Source organism: Solanum lycopersicum, chromosome 4, assembly GCF_036512215.1.
Source record: "Solanum lycopersicum chromosome 4, SLM_r2.1".
In the NCBI taxonomy this organism is placed as follows: domain Eukaryota; kingdom Viridiplantae; phylum Streptophyta; class Magnoliopsida; order Solanales; family Solanaceae; genus Solanum; species Solanum lycopersicum.
Genome location: NC_090803.1, coordinates 50,702,273 through 50,726,609, shown reverse-complemented (window position 1 = coordinate 50,726,609; position 24,337 = coordinate 50,702,273). Strand labels below are relative to the sequence as shown.

The following is a 24,337-nucleotide window of genomic DNA, read 5'->3' as shown; positions in this document are numbered from 1 at the left end:
TAATGTCATAAATGCACAATTGATGTGTGTGCTAGAAAATTTCTTTAAATTCACTATTTAATCAGATTTTCTGGATAATTAATATATTTTCCAAGAAATTCTTATTTAGAGTTGATGATATAATAATGAACTTACATAGAAATATATTAGACATATGAAAGGGTGTACTAATTACACATAAATGATATTTACGTTATTAAATATAGGGGGAAAAGTTTGAAATATATTTGTACTTTGACTTAAATTATTGTAACGATATCAAACTTTGAAAATGACATTTTACTCCATACACTATTTAATAGTTTATTTTAATTTAACATAAAAAATATTGCATAATTATAAATAGATAGTGACAACAATTTCAGCCAAAATTGAAGTATTTTCAGACCTTTTTCCCTTAAATGTAAGCAATATACTATAAGAAATACAGACAATTTATATGGGGAGTTAGATGTATAGATCATGTTATTCAGATGTATTCAAGTATCTCATGGAAAGAACAACTCTATTTATAAGTTCAGAAATCACTCCAAAAGTCATCATATTAAGTGTTATAATAAATAAATATATTCTTATCCAAAAAAAAGTCATCATATTAAGTGTTATAATATATTGAAGTATTTTCAGACCTTTTTTCCTTAAATATAAACAATATACTATAAAAAATACAGACAATTTATATGGGGAGTTAGATGTATAGATCATGTTATTCAGATGTATTCAAGTATCTCATGGAAAGAACAACTCTATTTATAAGTTGAGAAATAACTCCAAAAGTCATCATATTAAGTGTTATAATAAATAAATATATTCTTATCTGAAAAAGTTCATAAAACATAAATAGTTGTTCATGTATTAACTCAATGAATAATCCACTCATTCAATGAATTTATAACATCTTGAGATTTACGATTATATAATGGCGAAATGGTCTGATAAACCCTTATATTTGTATCAGTTTGTATTTTGAACATTTCTAGTTACTCCTTTGTCATCTGGATAATTGAACTCAAAAAAACACAAGTTAACAAATTCCTCTAACCATTGACCAAACTTATGTGTCATTATGATGACTGAGTTGGCAAAAGTGTGTAACTTCACTCACCTTAAGGCGAGTGAACAATTATTTAGGTTATAAAATCATTAAGTACTCGTTTGGTAGAGTGTATAAAAACAATGCAAAATAGGATGCATTAGTAATACTTGCATTACTAATGCTTGCATTAGTAATGCTTGCATTATTTATGTCTGCATTATTTTTTATACACTGTTTGGTTTGATGTATTAGAAAAAATAAACCTTGCATAATTTCTATTTAAAAAGTGTGTTTACAAAAATACCCTTTACACTTTATTTCTTTATATACTTCCTTTGCAACAAGGTTCTTTTCTAAAACATCATAACTACACTTGGATTACCACCAGATTTCCTGAACCAGTCATATAGTCCCTCCACGATCTCAAATCTTCCCAGCCTAATGCAAATCTTCATGATAGCGTTACAGTCCTGTGGTGTCAAATTCAGATCATCTCTCACAACAAGCTCCTCTAATAATACCAAAACAAGTGTGCTTTTATCAGGATCCTTACTAAGCTCTAAGATTAGCTTAGCATACACCCCAGTATCAAGCACTCTGTTAGATTCCTTAGCAATTGAAAGTAGCTTCAAAGCAAGCTTCAGGCTTCCTCCTTTAATATAACCCCTTAACATTGCTTCATACACACCCCGACTAGCCAAGCCAGTGAACTTGTCCAAATCAAATGGCACTTTCAACTCATTTGACCCTGCCAAAACTTCAATGGTAGAACAAAGAATATGATCATCTGGGAAAAGATGGGGTTGTTTCTTCACCCAACAAAATGTTTCCAGAGCTCTCTCCGGTAGCCCCAAGTAACCCAACTCTCGGATTAAAATATACAAAGATGTTCACAACCGATGGAAATGAAGCTAAATATACTTGACTGGACTGCATTTACAATAGAAAACACAAAAATAGTTCAAGTTTAAGCATTAGTCGCCATTTTGGAACATTGTGAAATAGCACACAGTAACAAAAACAGCAGAGAGTAACAAGACAGTAACTACAACAAAATAATATGATAGTCGAAGTACAAGAAACTACAAATAATATCAAAATCCAAAGGACAAGAAAACACAGGAGCAATATTGAAGGCAATTCAGCGTGATCATTTATTCATCGAAAAACTGATAAGGCAGTATAAGCTAGGTGGCAGGGGAAATCCGATACAAACAATGTGATAACTACATCAATTCAACACGACTTCAAGAATCTAGCCATCATTCATAAAAAATTGATAAGGCAGAATTAGCTAGGTGGCAGGGGTATTCGATATTAACAATCTGAATCATTTAGGAGACATAAATGCACTACTTTCGGAGGATCCGACATGCACTTGGAGAGTTCGAGCAGCAATATAGAGTGAATCAAATGCCACCAACAGGATCAATGTAGGAGATATTGACATTCCACCAACAGGAACAATACTAGCATAACGATCAGAGAAATAATCTGCCACACTGTTCAAACAAATAGAAGCGAACTTCTTCACCTCTTCTATCACACACATTCATCAACTCATAGAGGAATTAACAATGAAAAACAGAGACTAGACACAGAAATACAAGACATATTAGAAAACTATCATAGAAGCTATATAATTGCATTTCAGAATCTCAAAAGTAAATGGCTACACTAGAATTTGAAGAGTTGTAATAACAACTATATAATTACATTTGTGCTTAGCATTGACACAAGAGTTAAGATATTTTGATAAAACTTTAGTTACCCAAAAAAATTTAACATGCTCATGCGCACATTAATAATTAGAGATGCCCAAAAAAGCGACTGTTGTCACACTTTGAAGTGATTTCAAGTAAAAATTACTAAACTAGTGTAGCCACTTATATCACAAGTTCACAGTACTTCAAAGTTTATCATGGACAACCATCCACATCATTGTCTGACGATCATGTTCACCCATACGTAAAAATAATTCCATCTTTTTGTCGTCATTACAGAGAATCATTGCAGCTTTTATACGTTGCTCTGTGGTGCACAACTCAAATACAGGGGATTCAAGAATAAAATAAACTTGACCACGAACATCAGATCGATCACGATCCCCCAACTTTTCAATCAAAGAACCAATTCTTTTATCTTGACTTTCAGTAAAGTTTTTCATAACTTCCATCATACCCTTAAGAAATGTCTCACTATCATCCTCTACTATTTTTTTCCTTTTCTTGCTTTTCTCTTTCTCGTTAACATTAGAAGATGATCTTTTTGAATACTCACCTTGTTTATGACTTTTTCGGGATCCAACATGTTCATTTTCAGAACCAGCAACATTTTCTCCTTCATTAAATACGCTAGGTCAGTGACATTTTCAGCTCTAGTAAATGAACTAGGTTCGGTGAAATCTTCAGTTGTAGCAAATTCACCTTGTCCAGTGGCATTTTCAGCTTCTTCAGTACCAACTTTAGAGCTATGGTAAACATTTTCTTCTTCTTCTTCATCATCATCAAGATCAACATCGATAGGAAATCCCAAACTCATATCATTAGAATGTTGTGGAGCTTGACTCTTTTGAATTTCTTCAGTAGCATCTAGGGGCGCTTCAGCGAACTCTCCTGTTGCTCTATCCTTACCAAAGATTTCTTCCCAATCCTCAAACATTGGCCATTTCTTAGCATTCATTTTCCCGGCTTGTGGATCAATCTAGAATATTTAAAAAAATAGAACAATATGATATTAATTAATTGTAAAAGGATCTAAAGAGAGGCTAAATGCTACTGTATATAAAAGTAACTAATAAGGAAAGTACCATATGAAAAAACAAAAATATATTAACTACCTTTATAAAGTCAATCCAATGTTTTGGATCGTCAACTATTATAGTTCCATCACTATATTGAAATCCCAATCCACTTCGAGTCTTCAATAAAGTTATACTTCCATAGCATCTTTTCCAGTATCTGATTTTATTTTTGATGTGTGGTTCACCTTTCAATCCACTTCTAGGATGATGTTTGTGTATATAACGTTCTAACTCCATCAAGTGTCCTGGTCGAAAGGTACCATTATCACCTCTCCAACCATTAGCACACAACTCTTTAAGTCCTTCTAAAAGAGTTTGTTCTTCTTCTGGAATCCATGTCCTTCGTGTTGAAGGTGTTGTGTTGCTTGATTTTTTTGATCTCTTATTTGATGATATTTGATCATTCATTACGCCTGTAAGAACTTATGCGGTAAATTATTAAAAAAATCAGGAAGAACCAAATATCATAAGATTTACTATAAACTAAAGCATATATACAACAAAAGAGACGTCAAGAGTACATAAGGGCTTGCAATTAAGGTCACAAAAACAGAACTTTCTGGCAGTTCAACAATTTATATTATTAGGCCAGTTCTAAAGAGCAAATAAAGTCCAAAAAGGTTCTATATCTAACAAGTAGCAATATATTTCAAAACGTAGCAATATGTCAATTTAAAATCTTGCATTCCACATTGATTGGGCCAACTCATCCCTCCAAGTGGTCCACTCCTCCGACGATTCAACAACATCAATATTCTCGTGTTGATACTCCATTTGTTCTTCTACATCAATGTCTAAGGGATCCACTTCCATCTCTCTACGAATGAAATTATGAATCAAACAACAAGCACTAATGATCCTGTTATGAACCTTAACAGAGTACCATGAAGGACTTCTAAGAATTCCCCAACGTCCTTTCAACAAACCAAATGCCCTTTCAATTACATTACGAGCTCTAGCATGCCTCATGTTGAAAAGCTCTTCTTTACAACGAGGCGATGGATTATCGCCGCGCCAATCCTTTAACCAATATCTATAACCTCGATAAGGTGAAAGAAATCCTTTTCCATTCGTATATCCTCCGTCACACAAATAATAGTTACCTATAATATAAAAATATAATTTAGTTACTAGTGTCATTCTTTCTATGATGTAACATGAAAGCATATAAAAGGCCTACCCTCATGAATTTTCAAACCATTCCTTCGTACTATAGCATCTCGTAATACACGACCATCGGCAGCTGAACCTTCCCATCCAGGTAACACATAAGTAAAATTGAGATTTCTATCACAAACTCCCAAAACATTAGTTGCTATCTCTCCTTTTCTTGTTCTATATCTTGGTTTGTGTTGGATTGGAACTCTAATGGGAATGTAAGTACCATCTAGCGCACCTAAACAACCCTTTAAGATAAATTATAGTGTTATCTCAAAATATATAATATTTTTCTAAAACTATTATAAAAACTGCATATTTTGTATATGAGTTAAAAGATGCTAAGCGATAATTTCACCTACCTCAAACCATTTCCATCGATCTTCAATCTCATCCTCAAGTACCGGTTTAGGATTAACAAGTAGCAATGGAGTTAGTTTGAGAATAGCACTCAAGCATTCATTAAAAGCATGACTTACGCTCCATCCCGATCTAATATAATCTACCTTGATGGATCTATTTTTCTCATGATGAGCCAAGATATTTAAAAACATTGCTAATTTTTCGCAACATGACATACTTTTACTATCAGTCAGACCTCCAATATCTTTAGTTAAGAGAACTAAAGTGTGAAAGACATTTCTATCCATTCTTAACTTATTGATACATACACTACCATTATCATTTATGATATAGTGTAAGTGCGAAATGATTTTCGGAACTCGAACACTCATATGATATCTAACCTCACGTCTGTTTCGACATCGTCTTCTTAGAGAATGACCATGACTAGCCATGAAAAGACAAAAAATGAGAACAAGAACTTGCTGAAACACTATCTCCACAAGAATAATATATTCAATACCTGATAATGGTTGAAGATCCATATTAACACCTATATTTGCCATAAAAATATGAATGAATACATACAAAGCTTTTAAACAAGTATCTATGTATATAAATTCCTAATTTTCAACCATATAAAGAGTGAAATAGATGAGCTCAAAGCATATTAAAAAAACGAGCTAAACCTAAATTTCATCTTAAATTGTGAAAGAGATGTTGAAAAATACATATTTTAATGAAAGACAAGACTACTAACCTTAGGAAGATGAGCAAACAATGTTTGATTGAGCAAAAGGAAGAAAAATCTACTCTTGAATTTTCTTTGACAAAGTACAAAGAAGATGAAAGAGAAGATGAAACAAGTACTATGGAAAATGTTCTTTTAAAGGGTTTTGAGGGTACTTTTGTAAATACATAATTTAATGTAAGTGTTAAAATGCTATGTATTACTAATACCTAGAATTTCTTGGTATTAGTAATACACAACTTAATACACAATATTGTGTATAACTAATGCTTGCATTAGTTATACATGACCAAAAAAAATGTAACAAACAATGTATTACTAATACACCTTCCTAATGCATGTATTATTTTTCCTAATACCCTCTACCAAACGACCCCTAAAAATTTAAAAAAAAAAATTGTAAAGAAAAACAATTAATTGAAAAAGTCATTTTTTTCTTCCCCACTACCCCTTCCTTTGAGCATTTTTACGCCTGTTCAAAACTTTTTTTTTCTTCTCCACAATTTACGAACACCGAAGACCAGCACTCGGCGGAGACAAGTGACCGATTCACCGGAGACCAGCGTTCGCCGAGACCACTCAATCGCAGTGCTGTGAGAGAGACAAGCGACGCGGCGGAGTAGAATTTTTTCATCCTGATCTAGTGGTGCGGTGACTTGGGTTGTTTTTGTGGAGGTTGGAGGAGGAAAGAAAAATGGCAACAACGACGATGGTTTCTCCAGCAACGTCCGTTTCTTTTTCTGTTTTTTCTACAAAGACCCCAGAAATGCTTCCAATCTATTTTCGTAAAGTTGTAATAATTGTGTTTAATTTCATCAAAAAAAATTCTAATATATATATATATCAATTTTTTTTTACGAATCCGTGTGCCATGACATCCCTTATGCCTTCCTAGATCCGCCCCTGATCAATGTTGCTTGCTATGATTAAAAATAAAGTTTGAAAATATGAGTTAAAATGATTTTAAAATATTTTATTTTTATTTTTAAAATCCAGCAACAAGAATGTTGAGGACATGGTTTAAAACTTCTCCAAATGTTGCTAGAGAAAAATCTTCATTATCATAAACTTAATTAGAAATTAATTTGAAAACCATCTTGAGCCTATTTTCAACTTCATTGAACCATAGGACCATCGAACCATGAGATTGTTGGACCATGTACTTTGATACCTCTTGTAAATTTGAAAGTGATTACGACGTCATGCAGAAGTTTATAATTTACAAATCATGATACCAATAAATTAGATGACAAAAGCTCATACTAAAGATTAAAATATTATCGTATGAAGATTTGGTCAATTAGCCTACATATTATTAAACTAACAAAAAAAAAACCTTAGAATTGTAGAAAGAAAATCTCATAAGTCATAAACAAAACTCAACGATTACATTTATGAATTCTATTGTGTTTTTTGATGAGAAATAAAGATCTCAATTTATAAATCTACAAAATTCTCCTTTAAGAAAATAATAAACCAAATATAAAAAAATTACATTTTCTTTCAAAAAGTTAAAGGTAATAATTTGATTTTCCTTGAGAAAAAAAAAAAGAAAATCAAGGCAAAACCTACATAGAAGAGAGAAGGGCGAATGAGAACCCTTACCATATAAGTAAAGTTCAGAAAGTACATGCTCTTTTACCTTCTAAATTTATAGAAACTACACTTTGATTAATATATAACAACAATTTGCTACTAATTCAAGATGCTATTTGCATGATTTTCTCCAATTCAGATTCACAGGGAATATAACCACGAGAACTCGTGAATAGCACAAGTTGTACACTACTTCATCAAGCATGAAACAAACATTTCCATGTATAACTCCCTTTAATGCAACAACACCACCCATTAACTCACTCCATTCCAAAACAAAAACAAAACCTCACAATTGAAAATACAATCAAACTCAGGGACATGATCCCGAATTCTAATTTTATGGATTCATTTTTTGTACCTAGGTTACACATCCAGCGACTTTTTCTATTTCTACAACATGAATCATACAGAAGCAGAACTTGAATTTAAAAAAATTAGGAGTGTCCGATACAGCGTCTTAGGGAAAAGAAACGGGGAGGACGAGGCGAGACCTCAGGCTTTGGCTCAAGTGATTCTAGAGGGAAATGTTTATAGAATGCTTTCACAGCTCCAGTCACTCCATCCTCATGTTCCATGGCTTTTGCTAGTTCTACAGCACGTTCTTTTACCTGTACCGCCACAAAAGTATATCACTTATCAAACAACAGCATATATCATAATAATGGACGTTCCTCCAGACTAACAAGAAATAAAGCATTAGAAGAAACTAGGTACCTCTGGATCTAGCATGAACCGGATGGCAGCGACCAACTTTTCAAGGGAGAACTCGTCCACAGGGATGGGAGCAGGACCTACTCCCCTAGCATGCACACGTTCACCCCAAAATTGTTGATCCCCAAAGAAAGGTACCACAGTTGTTGGGCACTGAAAAACATCCAAAATGTTATCATTCTGAATAAGACAATATACAGGAATATCATGATGTTCAAAATCAAATATTACTGCGGCTTTTAGTCCAGCAGCAGTTGTTCCAGCACCTCCATGATGCACCTGGAAGAATGAACAACAATTTCTCCACATATCATCGGCTGTTTTATAATCAAAAGGGTAACAGCTTTATACAATATGTCATTGACCTACTACTTTATCAAGTTGAGGTGAGGTTAAACTTTATGCACATATGGCTTGCACATGATATACAGAATTTGTCCCAATACAGATCATGCACTATATACAACACCAACCTACCCAATGCAATTCCACAAGTGTGGTCTAGGGAGGGTAGGATGTACACAGACCTTGCCCCTATCTTTGTGGGATAGAATAGAGATGCTCTGATAGACCCTCAACTCAGAAGAAATGTTTTCATAAAAAAAAAGTATCCATCATGTTGTTCAATAACATCCAAATTCGCATTAAATTTTCCCGTCAAGTGTAGATTAAGATTCCATAACCCAAATACTAAGCAAAATGACCTTCTGTTGCCATGGGAAAAGAAGGATAAGCTTTAAATAATCGGGTAGACAGAGATTAGGAACTAATCCAAGAATTGAACTGGATCAATAAACTAGTGGTTAACCAAGGAGTTTCTTAATTTAAGTGTATTTGTGGTAGATGTGATACAAAGACATAAAGAATGGGCAGAATCACAATTCATCAACTTGCAAATTTATTTCATAACCACATCACTTATCATCAATCCAATATATAGTCCTTAAACAGTCTAAGATGAAAAGATGGGGGAATGGAAGAACATATGCAAATTTAGATGAAGACAGACCAATTAAATGAGGTAAAGAGGTTGTACCACAGCAGCACAATGCAGGAATAGCCAATCATGGGGGCAATTATCCAACAGGTACACAAAATCCTTGGGTTCCTTCACTGGGAGAAGATGATTTAGTCTTATCAGCTAATACAATCAATCATAAACCTTGTGAACCGCAGTTAGTTGTACGCATGATGTAACAAATAAAAATCTGAGTACTTACAGCTCCCAAGGCCACCCCAGCCTTTGTTAATAATACCTCTTTGTCCAGTAATTTCTAGAGCTTGAACAATTATCTCGGTCATTTTTTCAGGTTCTTGAACAGGCTGTGAAAAAGCATCTTGAGAAATTTGACACTAAAAGTTAAGCATAATACTTCAAAAGTCCACATAAACTAGCATAACATTTCAGCTGACTCTGAATCCGAGGTGGGTAGACTCATGAATAGTAAGAAAGAAATCACTGGCGGTTATTGCAATACAAGACTTAAAAAAGTAAGCTTGATACTTAAAAACCAACATAAAGTATAACATTTCAGTTGATCTTGATCCCATTTACTCCCTCTCCCTTTGCCGGACAATAGTTGTCCACTATTGACTTGGTACAGGGATTAAGAAGCAGTAAATGATAGGGGTAATTTTACCAAATCACCCTTATTAAAAGTAAGTCACATAAACATCGAAAAATAAATAGTATTTAATAGCAAGGTAAAAACGACACAACATGCTAAATGACTCATTGATTTAATAAACTGGACAAGTATTGTTGGACGTCTCAAAATAGTATAGTGGACAAGTAAAGATGGACAGAGGGAGAGGGAGTAGCTTAGACTCATAGCAGCAAAGAAATTATTGGTGGTCAACTTACAAGACTTCCAAAGCCAATATATACAGGATTTTCACCATCTTCAAGCCATTTAACAAGTGATTCTGGGGGTTCATAATTGGAAGCAAGGTCTAGGAAGCAAAACCCTACCACGTCAATTTTTTGGCCCCAATCTGCAAATCAATCAATAGAAATGTAAGTATTACTCAAACAGGCATGTTCTGCTAACCATTTCCTCGGTAATAAGGAAGGCAACAAATAATATAAGGACAACTCTTTAGTGACAGTTCAACTATCATGTCCAGAAGATAATGAAAAAAGCAAGAAACTTTATCTTCTAAAGAAATTTACTTGCAGAATATACCGTAACCCTGGTGATGCAGCATGCCATCTTTATCCGAAGAGATGACAGAATGATACACTCAGAGATGCACTAACTTGCTTTCTCCCAGATTAATTTTGTGAAAAAGGAACAAATAACACTTTTAAAAATCTAAAACGCTGTTACTTTGGTGATAAAATAGGATGGGAAATCAAGTACTTTGCATATATTTATACCAAGTACAACCGCATCCAGAGATTTTTGAAGAAACAAATTTAGCAACTTAGAAGCTACAAAGGAAGTTGACGTGGGAAATGGCAACATCTACCTAGACATGTTCTTTTAAAAAAAATGGTAATGTTGTATTCCTCAGCATTAAGCATTAAGGATATGTTGGAGACCCTCATAAATTCCGAAGAGAAAGAAAAAGAGCAAGGCTAATTACTGAGAGCCTAACAGATCAACTAATTGTTCTACTTCCTCTATAAATTCCTTTTTACACCATAAATACAAAGATACAATACATTTCTCTTCCACTATCTGTATGGAGTTTGATTTGTTCTCAAAGCAGCTTCCATTCCCTTTCTTCCATATTGACCACCTATGCATGCTGGGTTCATTCTCCACCATTTATTTTGGCTCATGCTCCTCCCCTCTCCTAATCCGTCAGCAGTGTGCACTGGCATTGTTGCGATGGTGTTTGTGAGCCTCAGGAACTAGCCCAAAACTGGTTTGTAACTCAGCAGTGCAAGAATAGATGTCAATTGGTTTCATCCGTCTCACTGCAGAGAAAATATCTGGACACTAATTGAAGCCGCGTCTTCTTCAGTGCCTCCTGTGTTAAGCATGCTCTCATAGCTACTAGCCAATAGCCATGTTAGTTCTTGATTAACTACAAGTGACCATTTGATCACAACTATCCACCATTTCCCCCTCCAGATTGGAGGAAAACAAACCACAACCCCCTCCACTCCTTCCAAAAGCAGCCACATGAATTTCTCCTAGAGAAAGTGGCAGCTTTCACTTGGCTTGTAGTGAAATAGGTCTTTGCTCAACATCCAGATACCTCGCGTACGTCCTGATACATCATGTTAAGCTATGTATCCAATCGATACATCCCGTAAAGTGAAGTATCCGACTTATACATCGCACAAAGTGATGTATCCAAGAATAGGAGAGAGTAGCGATTTTTGTAATTTTTTCAAATAGTAGAGAATTTTAGAGAATATGGTCAAGAAAACCTCACAAAGAGGGGTATCCAAATGTGTCCAGGATGCTATTTTTGTGAGCAACAGGAGAGATTTTCAACCATTTATTTTTACACTGTTTAAGTGGGGTTAGCTAAACTATGGAACCTGTTCACTAGTTTTAGAGGCATAAGGTGGACTATGCCTGAAAGGGCAGGTCTAGTAAGCTAGAACAATGAGGGTAGTGGTAGCACAGACCAGAAAAGATGGAGATCGTCCCACCAGTGATATGGTGGACCATTTGGAAGGAGAGAAATTCAAGATGTTTTGGAAGTATCAGTAGTCATTCACATAGGATTAAAATGAGCTGCATTATCAATTTTTGCTACTGGTGTAGTTTTGAGTATATAGATGATACTGTAACAATTGTAGACATCTTAGGATACTAGTAACATGAAATAGGACCAAAAGATGGGTTTTCTTTTTTGGGTTGCTGAGACTGCTCAATTTGTATGTAGCTACTTGCTACCTCTATGATGTAAATTCTTGGACAGCAACTGCTCAATTTGTATGTAGCTACTTGCTACCTCTATGATGTAAATTCTTGGATCCCAGCCTTAGTGCTCAAGATTTATACACAAACTTGTTCCATTTGTCAAAAAAAATTTAAAAAAAATCTCCAAGAGTTGTTAATTGTAATAAATCTCATTCCTTGCTAGTTTTGTTTCCACCGACACATAAATTTCGCCACTGAAGCATCAAATTTCTGACTAAAGCTCTTTTCCTCTCCCCATTTGAACCCCTTACATTCCATGATATATTTTCTTGATATACCCGCTGATATGATTCTCCCTCTTGCTCTTGGCTCCCCTTCCTTGAATTTCATGAAAGATACGGGTTCCTTACCTCCTTTGGGATTACTGATTTGAGATTCTCCTGTTTCCCCTCCCTTTCTTCGATTTTGTTCCTGCTCTATCCTCTTATCAATCCTGAACAATAATCCACACAATATCTCGTCACACCCCTCAAAAGCTGCCCCAAATTTCTTGCCTAATTTGATGACGTGGGGGTGTATCCATAGCGTGTGTTTTTATCCTTTGCTTCCTCCTCACTGATTGTCGCTGAAATTCGTTATCTGATATGGATCATCACCTTGTACCCCCTCTCCTTCCTAGTCTAAGGCTTCCATAGTACAGCTTCCTACCACAGTTTTCTCTCCTTGTAGCAATCGGTCCTCCATGCAAAATTTTATTCTCCTTTCCTTGTGTTTCTCCCACGTGAACCTGATGGCTTACAATTCAACAAGGAAATCTTGGTGGCCAAGTAAAATTTGTAAAGGGCTTAGTTGTTCTTAATTTCTTTGAGCTTTGGGATAGGTAGGCTTTATAACAAACCAAATGCATTGTCCGTTTATTTTTGAAGGATAGTATGGGTCCTTGAATAGAAGAATTTTTAGCCCATTGTTGCCAGGTGTCCCCTTTGACCCCAATCCTGTGGTCCAGCTGCCACGTGTCCTATTCCTCCTTATATCCCACATGTCTTCCTCATTGGAACCCTCAATATCCAAAGGATATTTCCTGCAGCTTTATTTCCTCTTATGTGCTTTGTTGCCTTTCCTTTCATATTACAACCTAGGTTGTCATCTTCTTTCCCTCTTGTCACTTACACCTTAGACCCCATGGCTCATCATCCTCAACCTTTCTGTATCTTGCCAACGCTTCTACCCAGATGGGTAAAAGAGAACACCCTGTCGTGAAGTTGGTGACCACCAGTCAAGCTTCAATCCTATGCCCCGTCTCTTCCACTCTCCTATCATGATGTGTTCACCAATCTATCGTAACTGAAATTCAAAAAGAAATTGAATTCCATTCAAATCCAACACCTAAGATTGTGTACCCCTTTCCATTCTTGTTGATCCCATCTCCTTATATCGTTACGAGTAAGGATCTCGTTGCAATCAGGGAACTGCCCACCAGACACCTGCTCAGCAACTCATTTCCACCCGTAAGAGTTGGAGGAAGTTCCCCCACTGTCTCATGTTCCTTTCGTGATCATCCGTTCCTGTGTAAGCTTCTTTATAGCTTCCTTCCCATTCAGTGTATTCAACTGCAGTGATCGCTTCAGCATTTAATGTAATCTGTGTAACTTCTTTCTTGTAAATAAAGCCTTCAGTTTTTGTGTTGAGCCCCTCGACCCCTCATTAAAGCTGTTACAGGAAAAATGATGAAAGATCTGGTCACTCCATTTACTGCAATTATTGAGATGAATTACCATATTTATTGAACTTCGGAGAAAAGTATAAAAAGGTGGAAGTACCTCTGCATTTCCAAGTTTAAAACTTTCCCCCTTATTCTGATTCCTCACGTAGCCTTCTGTCGAGCCATAACAGAACTCCCTTACTTAAAGTCATCCTTCTCATGTAAAGCTTAGACCTTTCCACCCATTCGAACCAAGTTACTTCAGAGGGGTGGGGGGAATAGATGCAGGTGGAGCTAGAAAGGGAAAAGGAGAAGTAAGGTAGTCCCAACACAAGCAGAGAGTGCTCTCTTGGACTCTTACTAGTACAGAAGAGAACAATACTATCAAGGGTTTCTTCACAGGTCCTTTTTGAGCATGATATACTACTTCAAAAAAGAGGCAAGGGTATCTTGGCAGGTTCTTGCTAAAAAGCATAGTGTGCATTGTTCTGCCTGTACTCCCTTGTAAACTTATACTTGATGAAGCCCCGAAAACTTCCTCAATGCTCAAGCATGCTTCTCAGATAGAAGAACACTACGAATAGTCAGCAGTAAACTCCCACACAATTTTAACTCCTATCTCACCTGTACTTCCTCACAAGTATACTGTATGTGAGAATACCTTACCAAGATGATAAACATTTATCCACAGAGGAAGACCTACTGGTTATCTACAGAAAAGAGAAGAATTACATTCCTCTTATGAGAAAAGGAGAGGAATCCTACAAACATCCAAATAAACCTAACCAATGAATGTATAAGGGGCTAGATTAAATGTCCCAACAAATTACACAGAACGTAAAGTTGAATATAACTTAATTAGGACAAAACTGGGGTATGTGGAATACATCCAAATAAACCTAACCAATGAATGTATAAGGGGCTAGATTAAATGTCCCAACAAATTACACAGAACGTAAAGTTGAATATAACTTAATTAGGACAAAACTGGGGTATGTGGAATTATGTGAGCCTTCTATTACCCATTAAAGAGTCCCTTGTTTCTACTTTTGGAAGGTTACATCTCCTTCCAACTTCGAAACTATTTTATTATTTTGGTTATTTAATGTTGTGTCTAGACAAACCTCCACTACTTCAATGTCCTGGGAAGAAAAGAGATACAGAAGCTTGTTCAAATCTGGAACAATTTATTACATGGTCATCCCAAGAAACAGCTTCCAAGTGAATACAAAAGCTATTTCTGAATGCAAGCCAACCTAAAAATTGTTAGGTAGGTCCAAACTAACCATCTAGGGACATTAAAGAGAACAAGGACAGATCTTCCATTCAATTAAACAACTTATGAAGCAATGGGTGTTCTCCTCATGACCAAATAAATGTGAAGTGCTTAAAAAGGCAAACAGGTTGGCAAAGACATCTACAATTATCAAGGACTATTAAACTACGTAAATGAGCCATCAAAAATTCACTATGCATCGACCATGCAACTCACAAGGTAAGAGTCTCTAACAAGATATTTGGAAAGAGACCTTTCGGTTTAGGAACTAGGTGTGGACTCCATATATACCCAAAAGGCACATCTGAATGGAAACTGTTGGAGTTACTCAAATAAGTTAATCGCCTTAACTTCAACTTTTTCTTCCTGAAGTCATTTACCACATCCCGAATCCCAAGCCAGATCAGTCCATCAACGACTTGATATGATAGCTGCACAAGGCATTCAGATATTAAATACAAATGATACAAAAAGAATCAAATGATGTCGAAATGCTAAAGAATTTCTTTCTTTTTCCCGAAACTGGCAACTTTGAAATGCTAAAGAAAATAAATGTCATCAAACACTCACTCTATTAGCAACTGACTGCTTGACACGAGAGAGAGGATGTGGAAACTCACTAGTAGCCCTGCCAAGGAATGACATAGGGAATTTCAGAAAGGTTGCATTTTACAAGAAACTCCATAATCCTATCCAGATAGACAGAATGAGAATTGTGAAAGACACCTGAGGAAAAATTCTATTTCATAAAGAGACCACTTACGTCCATGGCATTGTGAAAAATAAATGCAATGGTACTTGGAGGGCCTCTGCTACATGCATATGTCCTAAACAATTCAAAGCAACGGATAAGTTAAATCATACAAATATTAGGGAAATTTTACTTGATCCAACATATCATCAATCATGATAAAATTCAGCGGATATTATTGTACTCTTGAATGAAAATCTTTTCCAACTGAATAAAACAAGATGATTTAAATAAGCAGAATTTCTTCCAGATGCCAGCAATACTGACAGGAAGCACCTGTGACAAGAGTCAACGGCGTAACAACCAAGTTATACAGATCAAATGTCAAATGTCTTTACTTTGTGAAAACTAATCTCTTACTAAAATATAACATCAGCAAGGTCAGAAGGTATAAATATAAAGTTGCTGATTTTTCCATGCAGTAAACTAGCTTTAAGTATGAGCAATACTATCCAAACAGAAAATTCAACAAAAAAAATCCATCACTTCCTATATGACTAGTGCAAATTGACATTCCAAGAATATGCAAAGACACATCAATTAGTAATAAGGTTAGGATTGTATTTGTCACGAACCAACCACTGGCATGGAATAAGATTACAACTAAGAGTGGAAGTGTCTTCAGTCTCAATCAATACTACCAAGATCACGATACAGTGCCAAAATCCAATCTTCAGCAGAATATGCAGAAAAATTAGTGTGGCACTACCTTGACTGCAGGAGTTCAACTTGAGAATAGAAGATGTGAAAACTCTCTAATAGCATTGCCATCAGAACTGTTTTCCTTGTTTCAAAGTCTTAGCTATATAGAGAAGTAAAATGCAGATAAAATCAAATAATTGCTGGATCCATTACCTGAAGAAGTGGAATCAGTTTATCTGAAACTTTCAATGTCATCTACTGTTTTCTTTGTTTGTGCTTACTTTTACCAAAACCCACTGTATAAATGGATGGAGTATACTTTTTGACAACATGAGTTGTTCAAAATTTAAAGAACCAATCCTTTTGACGTACACAGAGATAGGGAATGACAGTGTACACTTCTTCTTAGCAACAATGTGAAGGTAAAATTTACAACCCAAGCAATCTTATCACAGCATGAATAGTCCATACTGTAATTCATCAAGCTGATAGTATTACCATATGCAGGAGGATTGGCAATAATGGCATTTACTCTGAATGGAACATTTGACTCTGGATCAGGATCTACGCATGCAGGTAGTAAGGAGAATACAATATCTTTTATTTGATTACGTTGAATAAGTATTTCAGAAGGTCCAGATGGCAAAAACCCTTTATTTTTTACCATGTCTGCAAGAACATATATGCAGTGATCAAGTTTGCTGATTGATTTACTAAATTTGATTAGGATCAATTCTTAACAAAAAGGAACAAGAGAGGGAGAGGGAAGGAGGGAGGAAGGGAGGGGGAGAGAGAGAGAAAAGCATCAACAATTTCGACCATCAATATATAGCAATATTGTGAAGTACAATACAGTCCAACCATAATACCTCTGTTTTCAGTACCAAGCATATTAAGTGAAATTGAGTAATGCTAAGAAAAGGAATTTCTCTATTTCAATACAATATATAGGCAGAAAGGTGAGTTAAGACTGAGCACAGATGAAAGGCATATATCTGCAACTACTGGGACAGAAACTTGGCATATCAAATGGTTTCTTGTTTTCTGCATCAATTTCCCCAAGTAATTAGGATCCAATTTCAAAGCTTATGCATGTATAATCACTAATATATCTTACCAAAATGTACCTCACATGAACAGGAAACCACATTCCAAAGATCAAAAAAGCCATCTGAAAGGCGCTATTAACAAGTGTGCTCCTTGGTTTCTCGATAACACACATAAAAAGCAATAAGAGAAGTGCTCTGCATAAGCTTTACTCTTCCACTAACCAACTAGCTGTTAACACTACAAGATATAGAAAAACTTGTTATTCTCGAGTTGCAAACAACTTCCAAGGGAACTCTCTAGTACGCTTTACTTCACACTGAAAACCCAATTCCACATTTGTAAGCATAGTACTTGCCTACTTGGCAGCCACTCGCTCCTTTTTTGATGAAGTGCTAATTATTTGTTGTGGGATAAAAGCCTAGAGATGCAAGTGGTATTGAAAGTAGTAGAGAGTTCACACAAATATATAGTTTTCCACAAATACATCCGTTCATGTTACTTATGCAATTATGCTAGTAGGAACCTCCTGGGTGCACCAAAATTTAGCTAGAAATAAATTCTATATTTACGAAATCATGTGATCCCCATGACAAAGGGGCTCTTCTATTCCCCTCTCTCGAAAGTACACACATGAAATCCAAACAAGCTAACGCCACGTGCTCTACATGGTGGAGGTCCAATTGAACAACACATGACATCACATCATTTACTAATTGAGATCACCCAATTGTTTCCAAATTGATTCAGCTTGTCCGCCCAGCATTATAACAGTGAATGATCCACACATCTTACCCTCACCAACAAAACAGTGTCCTCTTTCTTAGAATTTTGACTTCACCCACAGTTTACTATGAAATAGTCATCATAGTAAGACAAGACTCATCCCGTTTTGAGAGATTCTGAATCTTTGACACCGTTTCGCTAATAATACTCCCTCTGTCTTTTCATAAAAAAATAAAATAAAATAATACTCCATCTGTCCCCATTTATGTGTCATATACTAATATAATACTCCCTCTGTCATTTCATCCAAAAAAAAAAAAGTACTTCCCGAGTCCCCATTTATGTGTCATACTTCTTTTTAGTTTAAATTGCCGAACTTCCTAGCTTAGAAACAATTTTATCTTTAAACTTTTCATTTTACCCTTCATGAGATGATTCATAGTCACAAAAATGTGTGTGGCTTGTTTTAGACCACAAGTTTCCAAAAAAATCTTTTTCTTCCTTTGGTTCTGTGCTCAGTCAAACACCGCCACAAAAAGGTGAGATGGAGCGAGTATTATTTTAAACAACTTTTATAGGTCAAACATCTTAAACCTCATTTCTCGTTACGTATATTCATGGATTGAGGGTCAAACTAATGATAATCTTAACGGTTATGATGTTGATGATGGTGATGAAGCAATAGCAATAATAATAGTTATAAGGCATAATACATAAACATGTCATTTTACTTGGTTTCAACTAGCATCTATGTCCTCCAACTCGGGGTGTGCACGACGCTTAAATTTTCATAAAGTAGAACAAGTAGACACATGTATGATACCATATAGGACACACATGTCTACTTGTCCAACTTTATACAAATTTAAGTGTCTACTTGTGCATACCCAAAGTTGGAATGCATAAATGTTAGCAAATCAAGTCAAAGGGAACATCTATGTATTATGCCTAATAATAATAACAGAAAAAATTAATGACAATATTATTATTATTATTATTGAAGAACATATAAAGGTTATTAATTTTTATAATAATTAAACTGTATTTTTGTTCAGCCCCCCTCCCCCCCCCCCCAAACCCCCACCCCCCACCCCCGCCCAAAACCAAATACCAATGAAAAAGGTTCACCAACTTTAAAGGATATAAAAGGTTATGCATGTTACATTCAAAATAAAGATTTATGCATGTTAAGCTATAATGATCTAGGGCTTTGGTCTAGCGACAACGATGTGTAAATTAGCCGCACTTCACAGGTTCAAACCTTGTCATAGCCAAAATCCTGGATTTTAAGTAGAGAAGGGTAGAGGGCAGGTTCATAAGGTCCTTAGGATTTTCTGGTTATCAAAAAAAAAAAAAAAAAAAAAGAAGATGACTTAGGGAACACCGAAAATAGATCATGGTATTGATACTCAATTCTTTCAAGATATGCAGTGAAGCAGTAGCCACAAAAGGAAAACTGGTTTAGACATCCCTTTTAGATTACTTTAAGCCCCTTAACTTATTAAAATGAAGTAATATTATTTCTTCTGAATATTTTTATTTTTTCATATGGTTCTTCAGATTGTATCTATTCCACAGCTGAGTTCAAAGTCCTGAAATCAAGTCTATAAAGAAATTGGAAGTCGACCTGCAGATGCCCCTGTAGCAAGACTGTTTGAAGGGTCAAATCATTAGTACGATTAAACAGCCTTTGCTGAGTCCAATCTTTCTTTTATTGCTAAAAGTCTACAGTTTTTACACGCTTCCACAATTTAATATCTTCCAATATGATTTCTACTTTGTGGTGCACGGACTCACATTTTCAGGGTAAACGCAAGGAAAAATTAAAATGTTTTCAACCTTGAAGTAAGTATTTCACTTAACTCTTCAAATCTAAAAGCTGAAGCCAATTGCATCACTAACTTGGTGCATGGAAGCTTTAAATTGAACAAGTAACTTGACTAATGTGAGAGTTCTGGGACTCTGAATTAGCTTTCTGAAAGAATACTTAACTTTTATTATATTCTTAAAAGCATGAAAAGATGTTACCAATCAGACAAATATCAAATAGCTCTGAGGATGAAGATCCCAAAAGACAGGTGCAAGAAAAATCTATGGCGTATATATCACGGGACCCTCAACTCAACTATAAACTCTTTTAGGGAACTAGAAATAGAAGCTGCAAACTATTTTTCGTGGTTATATGTATGCAGTATGCTTGACTAAAACCTGAATATGTGAAATATGACATGATAAAAAAGGCCGTGGATACATTTTTCAGTGATTGATTACTCACATGCAGCAAGAACCTTTGGATCTCCGCCTAGAGGATAAAATTCCAACCCAGCACCCAAAACAAACTCTTTAAAATTGGCATGAGTTGCTAGTCTCACCCTATGACCATTTTCCTGCAAAAGAAATTTCCAATTATATGCCTATTACTTTACTTCAATATTTACTGGAACAATTATCAAAAGACTCGTCCAGCAAATGCTACAGATGCTATTTTACTAAACAAACTTTGATTTCAAGGATCATAAAGATGTATATAACTTATCACTAACTCATAGGAAAAGCAAGCGCATAAGTAAAATAAGAAATGTTGTAAATCACTAAGTAATAGATAATTGTGCTTGTTGAGTAGGAAGGGCAAGTAAACCTGAAGCTTTTTCCCAATGGCAACAAAAGGTTGCACATCTCCCCTCGTCCCAACAATGAGCATAACAATTTGCAATGGAGGTAGTACTGGAATATCAGCTACGTCATTTGCTGCTTCATCTGAAGCTCCATTGTAAACAACTCCGGTCCCAAAATCAAGTTTTCCAGGTTTAATATCCCCCGGAACTTCAAATTGCACAGTACCATCATCTTGAATAGTTGCAAGCCTATTGAACAATTTGAGCTGCAAATTTTAGGTTTTGTCACAAATTACAACAACAGGTACAAGTTTCATAAAAAACAATTTCTGAAAGAAGATGGTTGTCTGGTAACAATGATCATTCATTGTTAGCGCATTACTACCGTTACATGGTAAAGCCAACTCAACCACACATAAGTGACGGTAAATGAACAGAAACCAAGTAAATTCATTTATAATCCTTTTGCCTTTTTAAATGAAAGACAACAGTGAAGGCATATGAACAGATGAGAAGATCAGGTAGAAAGATACCTTATGTCCAAATCAAATTTAGGTTACTATAAGGAAGGATTACACATGGTCTGTTGCATGGGGAAGTCTGAAAAACTGGAAATTGCCATCCCTAAACCAGGAGCAAAATTTTGGAGCTTAAACAGTGGATACCTAAAATGAGAAAGATAACACTACATACACTTAAACAAACATACATACAAAAAAGCTAATACAGATATGGATCTTGCAGTTTCAGTGCAATGATCCGATTTGTACATCTTCTATGAACCCAAAATGCCAATAATTAGTGTTTAGCAGCAAGTTCTTCAGTTTCTCCAGAAAGGTATAAGCCTCTAGCAATTTAATGTCATATTCTTACACAAGATACTAAATATGCCCTTTTTAAAATGCTTCACATCGTCTCAGACTTGTGGTTTCACAGGTTTCTGTTTCCTCGGACGGAAAGAATGAAGAAGGCTGTAGTAATAGATGAAAGGAAAACAAGCAGCATCCAACAACAAGATGTACCGAATAAATATTGAGAAGATCTCAACAATGTGAGGCTTCTCCACCAAATCTCTAGACAAATCAAAAAGAGATACAACAGAGAACATGTAAATAATTGTCATTTTACACTTGCCTTTTTTCTTAAAGGAACTCTATCATCAAAAAGCTTTGCTGCTAGCACACCTAGACCTTTGTTCTTGTTTTGTATGTGTCTTCCAGCTTTGTCTGGCTGACTGGTACCAGGTTCCGATTTCTTCACAGGCTTTTCCACATTTGTAGCACTATGCCCAGTCTCATCCCCGCTTACAGATCCTGATAGTAAAATATTAATATTGACACAAAATGAGTAACAATTATCTTAAGAGTAATCATAAACGAATTGAATTTGGAAGTGATAAATTAAGTCCATAAAAAAGTAACTAACTAGAAGCGGACTTGCCCCCATAGACTAACTTAGAACTATAAACAGTACATTAGACAACAAATGAATTGCCCGAAGGAGATATAAGCTATTCAAAAGTATTTAAGAATTCTGTCTCCCAAACTTGTCAGCCATTGTAAAAATCCAATAACCAATACTAGATAGTATAGTAACGGAATGTTGATTCAAAGTTTCTAGCAAGGATAGAAGGTGATGATGCAAGGAAGGAAGTTCGAATTATGCATATAAGTGTGATGTCTATTTTAACACTAGAAAGCAATCACACCCACTACAGAACCTCAAGTATCTACCTAAGATTCAGCTTCTTCGTGGCAAATCTCTAAGGTTTGTAATGACCAAAAGAGAAACAAACAGAACTTAAAAGAGTACGAAAAAAAACAGAAAAAGTTACACCCTCTTAGATATGTTGTTCCAGCTGCCATCCCAGAGTACCAAGTCAAATGTGTTCACAATTAAATATGAAATTAAGATCCCTAACGAACAAAAGAATTATATTTTCAAATAAAAACAAAAAATGCTAAGCCGCAACTTAAGAAGAAACCTTTTCTCAGCAAAACAGGAGAAATCTAAGAAAATATATGGTATACGATACCTTGTACGTTGATAGAATTATCAACAGTACTCTCCTTATTCGTTTGATTCCCATTATCACCCTGTATTACCAGTTCAAAATCAACCGGAACCTCACCTGAATCCTTTAACCCATTATTCTTTTCCAACGAATCGTCCATAATTGACAAGGAAAACACTAGTGGGTATCCTTATCTTTCTCAGAATCTAAAAAAAAGGAAGATAACTAGAACAAGTTTGGTTAGGGGAATATATAGAATAGTAGGTGGAGGAAGACGCAAGAAAGGAAGAATTGGAAGAGGAAAAAGGGGCGGGTAAAATACATGAACAAAACAATACACACACGCAGAGAGAGAGGACGGTTAGGGGAAGACACGTTGTTCAAAATGTGAGGCCACGTACTCTATTTGTATTTGTAAAAAAAAAGACTACTTATTTTAATTGCACCTCCCTCGTTAACTCTTCTTTATTTTTCATTAAAAAAAAATCCAATTTAAAAAACTCAAAAAACTATGAGTAATCCTGTAAAGAACTCAAAAACACTCCTTTAATTTTCTTAACTTACGTTACGTCTGCTATATAGAAAATTATATATATATATATATATATATATATATATATATATATATATATATATATATATATATATATATATATATATATATATTTATAAACATTACACATTATTAGTTATACATTTTTTTTTATATATAGTCATTTTAAAAGAATTATTAAAAATAAATAAATAGAAAAAAAATTGTATAATTAATAATGTGTAATGTTTATAAAAAAAAGACACTCCTTATAATTTTCTTAACTTATGTTACGTATGCTATGTAGAAAATTAATTTTCTTTTTACTCAAAAGTCCCTAATTTAATTCATATTTTCTTAGGCTATTTCATCCATCCCATTCAAGCTAATTATTGCTCTTAAATAACATATAAATGGGTTCTTTCAAATTTTAGTATTTTTAAAATCTTTGATTACTTATTATTATTATTTATTTTAAATATTTATATCCATCATTGCCATAGTTACATACTTATAGTGAATATGTATGGGATAATGCACAAGTACCCCTTTATCCATGTCTGAAATTTTAGAGACACATTTATACTATACAAATGTCATATTACCCCTGAACTTATTTTATTAATAATTTTCTACCCCTTCTTCGCCTACGTGCCACTATCTTGTGGATCCAATGTTGTTTGACTTTTCAAGCTAGTGCCACGTAGGCCGAAAAGAGGTACAAAATTACCTATAAACTAAGTTTAGAGGGATAATGAAACCTTAGTATTTATAAGTGTGTCTCTGGGATTTTGGGCATAAATTC

At 35.0% G+C, this 24,337-nt stretch overlaps 2 protein-coding genes across 11 annotated transcripts; both read right to left on the bottom strand.

Moving 5' to 3' along the window:
* Positions 1-2,651: 2,651 nt before the first annotated feature.
* Positions 2,652-6,938, bottom strand: LOC104645322 (protein ALP1-like). Of its 8 annotated transcripts, none has more exons than XM_069297167.1 (5): positions 6,100-6,481; positions 5,360-5,892; positions 5,020-5,245; positions 3,876-4,942; positions 2,652-3,739 (listed from the first exon to the last, which is right to left on the bottom strand). In XM_069297167.1, exons 4-5 carry the CDS (start codon positions 4,245-4,247, stop codon positions 3,248-3,250), a joined length of 864 nt encoding a protein of 287 aa, XP_069153268.1. In that variant the 5' UTR covers positions 4,248-4,942; positions 5,020-5,245; positions 5,360-5,892; positions 6,100-6,481; the 3' UTR covers positions 2,652-3,247. The 8 variants fall into 8 exon arrangements, with proteins under 8 accessions (XP_069153268.1, XP_069153267.1, XP_069153269.1 ...); XM_069297164.1 differs by lacking the exon at positions 2,652-3,739 and having other exon boundaries at positions 4,292-4,942; positions 5,360-5,786; positions 5,863-5,892; positions 6,100-6,938; XM_069297166.1 differs by lacking the exon at positions 5,020-5,245 and having other exon boundaries at positions 3,876-4,252; positions 5,863-5,892; positions 6,100-6,483.
* Positions 6,939-7,954: 1,016 nt separating this feature from the next.
* On the bottom strand, positions 7,955-23,382 carry LOC101266021 (sterol 3-beta-glucosyltransferase UGT80A2). Of its 3 annotated transcripts, none has more exons than XR_003246546.2 (14): positions 23,022-23,382; positions 22,121-22,299; positions 21,010-21,252; positions 20,647-20,758; positions 17,097-17,267; positions 15,969-16,032; positions 15,776-15,833; positions 15,459-15,636; positions 10,265-10,395; positions 9,621-9,723; positions 9,410-9,513; positions 8,632-8,679; positions 8,404-8,553; positions 7,955-8,297 (listed from the first exon to the last, which is right to left on the bottom strand). XR_003246546.2 is itself a non-coding variant. In XM_004237443.5 (14 exons), exons 1-14 carry the CDS (start codon positions 23,158-23,160, stop codon positions 8,124-8,126), a joined length of 1,827 nt encoding a protein of 608 aa, XP_004237491.1. In that variant the 5' UTR covers positions 23,161-23,382; the 3' UTR covers positions 7,955-8,123. The 3 variants fall into 3 exon arrangements, 2 of the variants coding, with proteins under 2 accessions (XP_004237491.1, XP_069153262.1); XM_004237443.5 differs by having other exon boundaries at positions 9,437-9,513; XM_069297161.1 differs by having other exon boundaries at positions 9,437-9,513; positions 21,010-21,235.
* Positions 23,383-24,337: the final 955 nt, after the last annotated feature.

Bases quoted from the DNA above. Each gene is read 5' to 3' on its own strand.
- LOC104645322 (XM_069297162.1), bottom strand. From the start codon at position 5,905: ATGGCAAATATAGGTGTTAATATGGATCTTCAACCATTATCAGGTATT. The intron at 5,246-5,359 runs GTAGGTGAAATT...TTTATCTTAAAG, and splicing joins ATCGATGGAAATGGTTTGAG to GGTTGTTTAGGTGCGCTAGA. The intron at 4,943-5,019 runs GTAGGCCTTTTA...TTTATATTATAG, and splicing joins TGGTTTGAAAATTCATGAGG to GTAACTATTATTTGTGTGAC.
- LOC101266021 (XM_004237443.5), bottom strand. From the start codon at position 23,160: ATGGACGATTCGTTGGAAAAGAATAATGGGTTAAAGGATTCAGGTGAG. The intron at 21,253-22,120 runs GCAAGTGTAAAA...TAAAATTTGCAG, and splicing joins GAGTTCCTTTAAGAAAAAAG to CTCAAATTGTTCAATAGGCT. The intron at 20,759-21,009 runs GTTTACTTGCCC...TTTCTTTTGCAG, and splicing joins CCATTGGGAAAAAGCTTCAG to GAAAATGGTCATAGGGTGAG.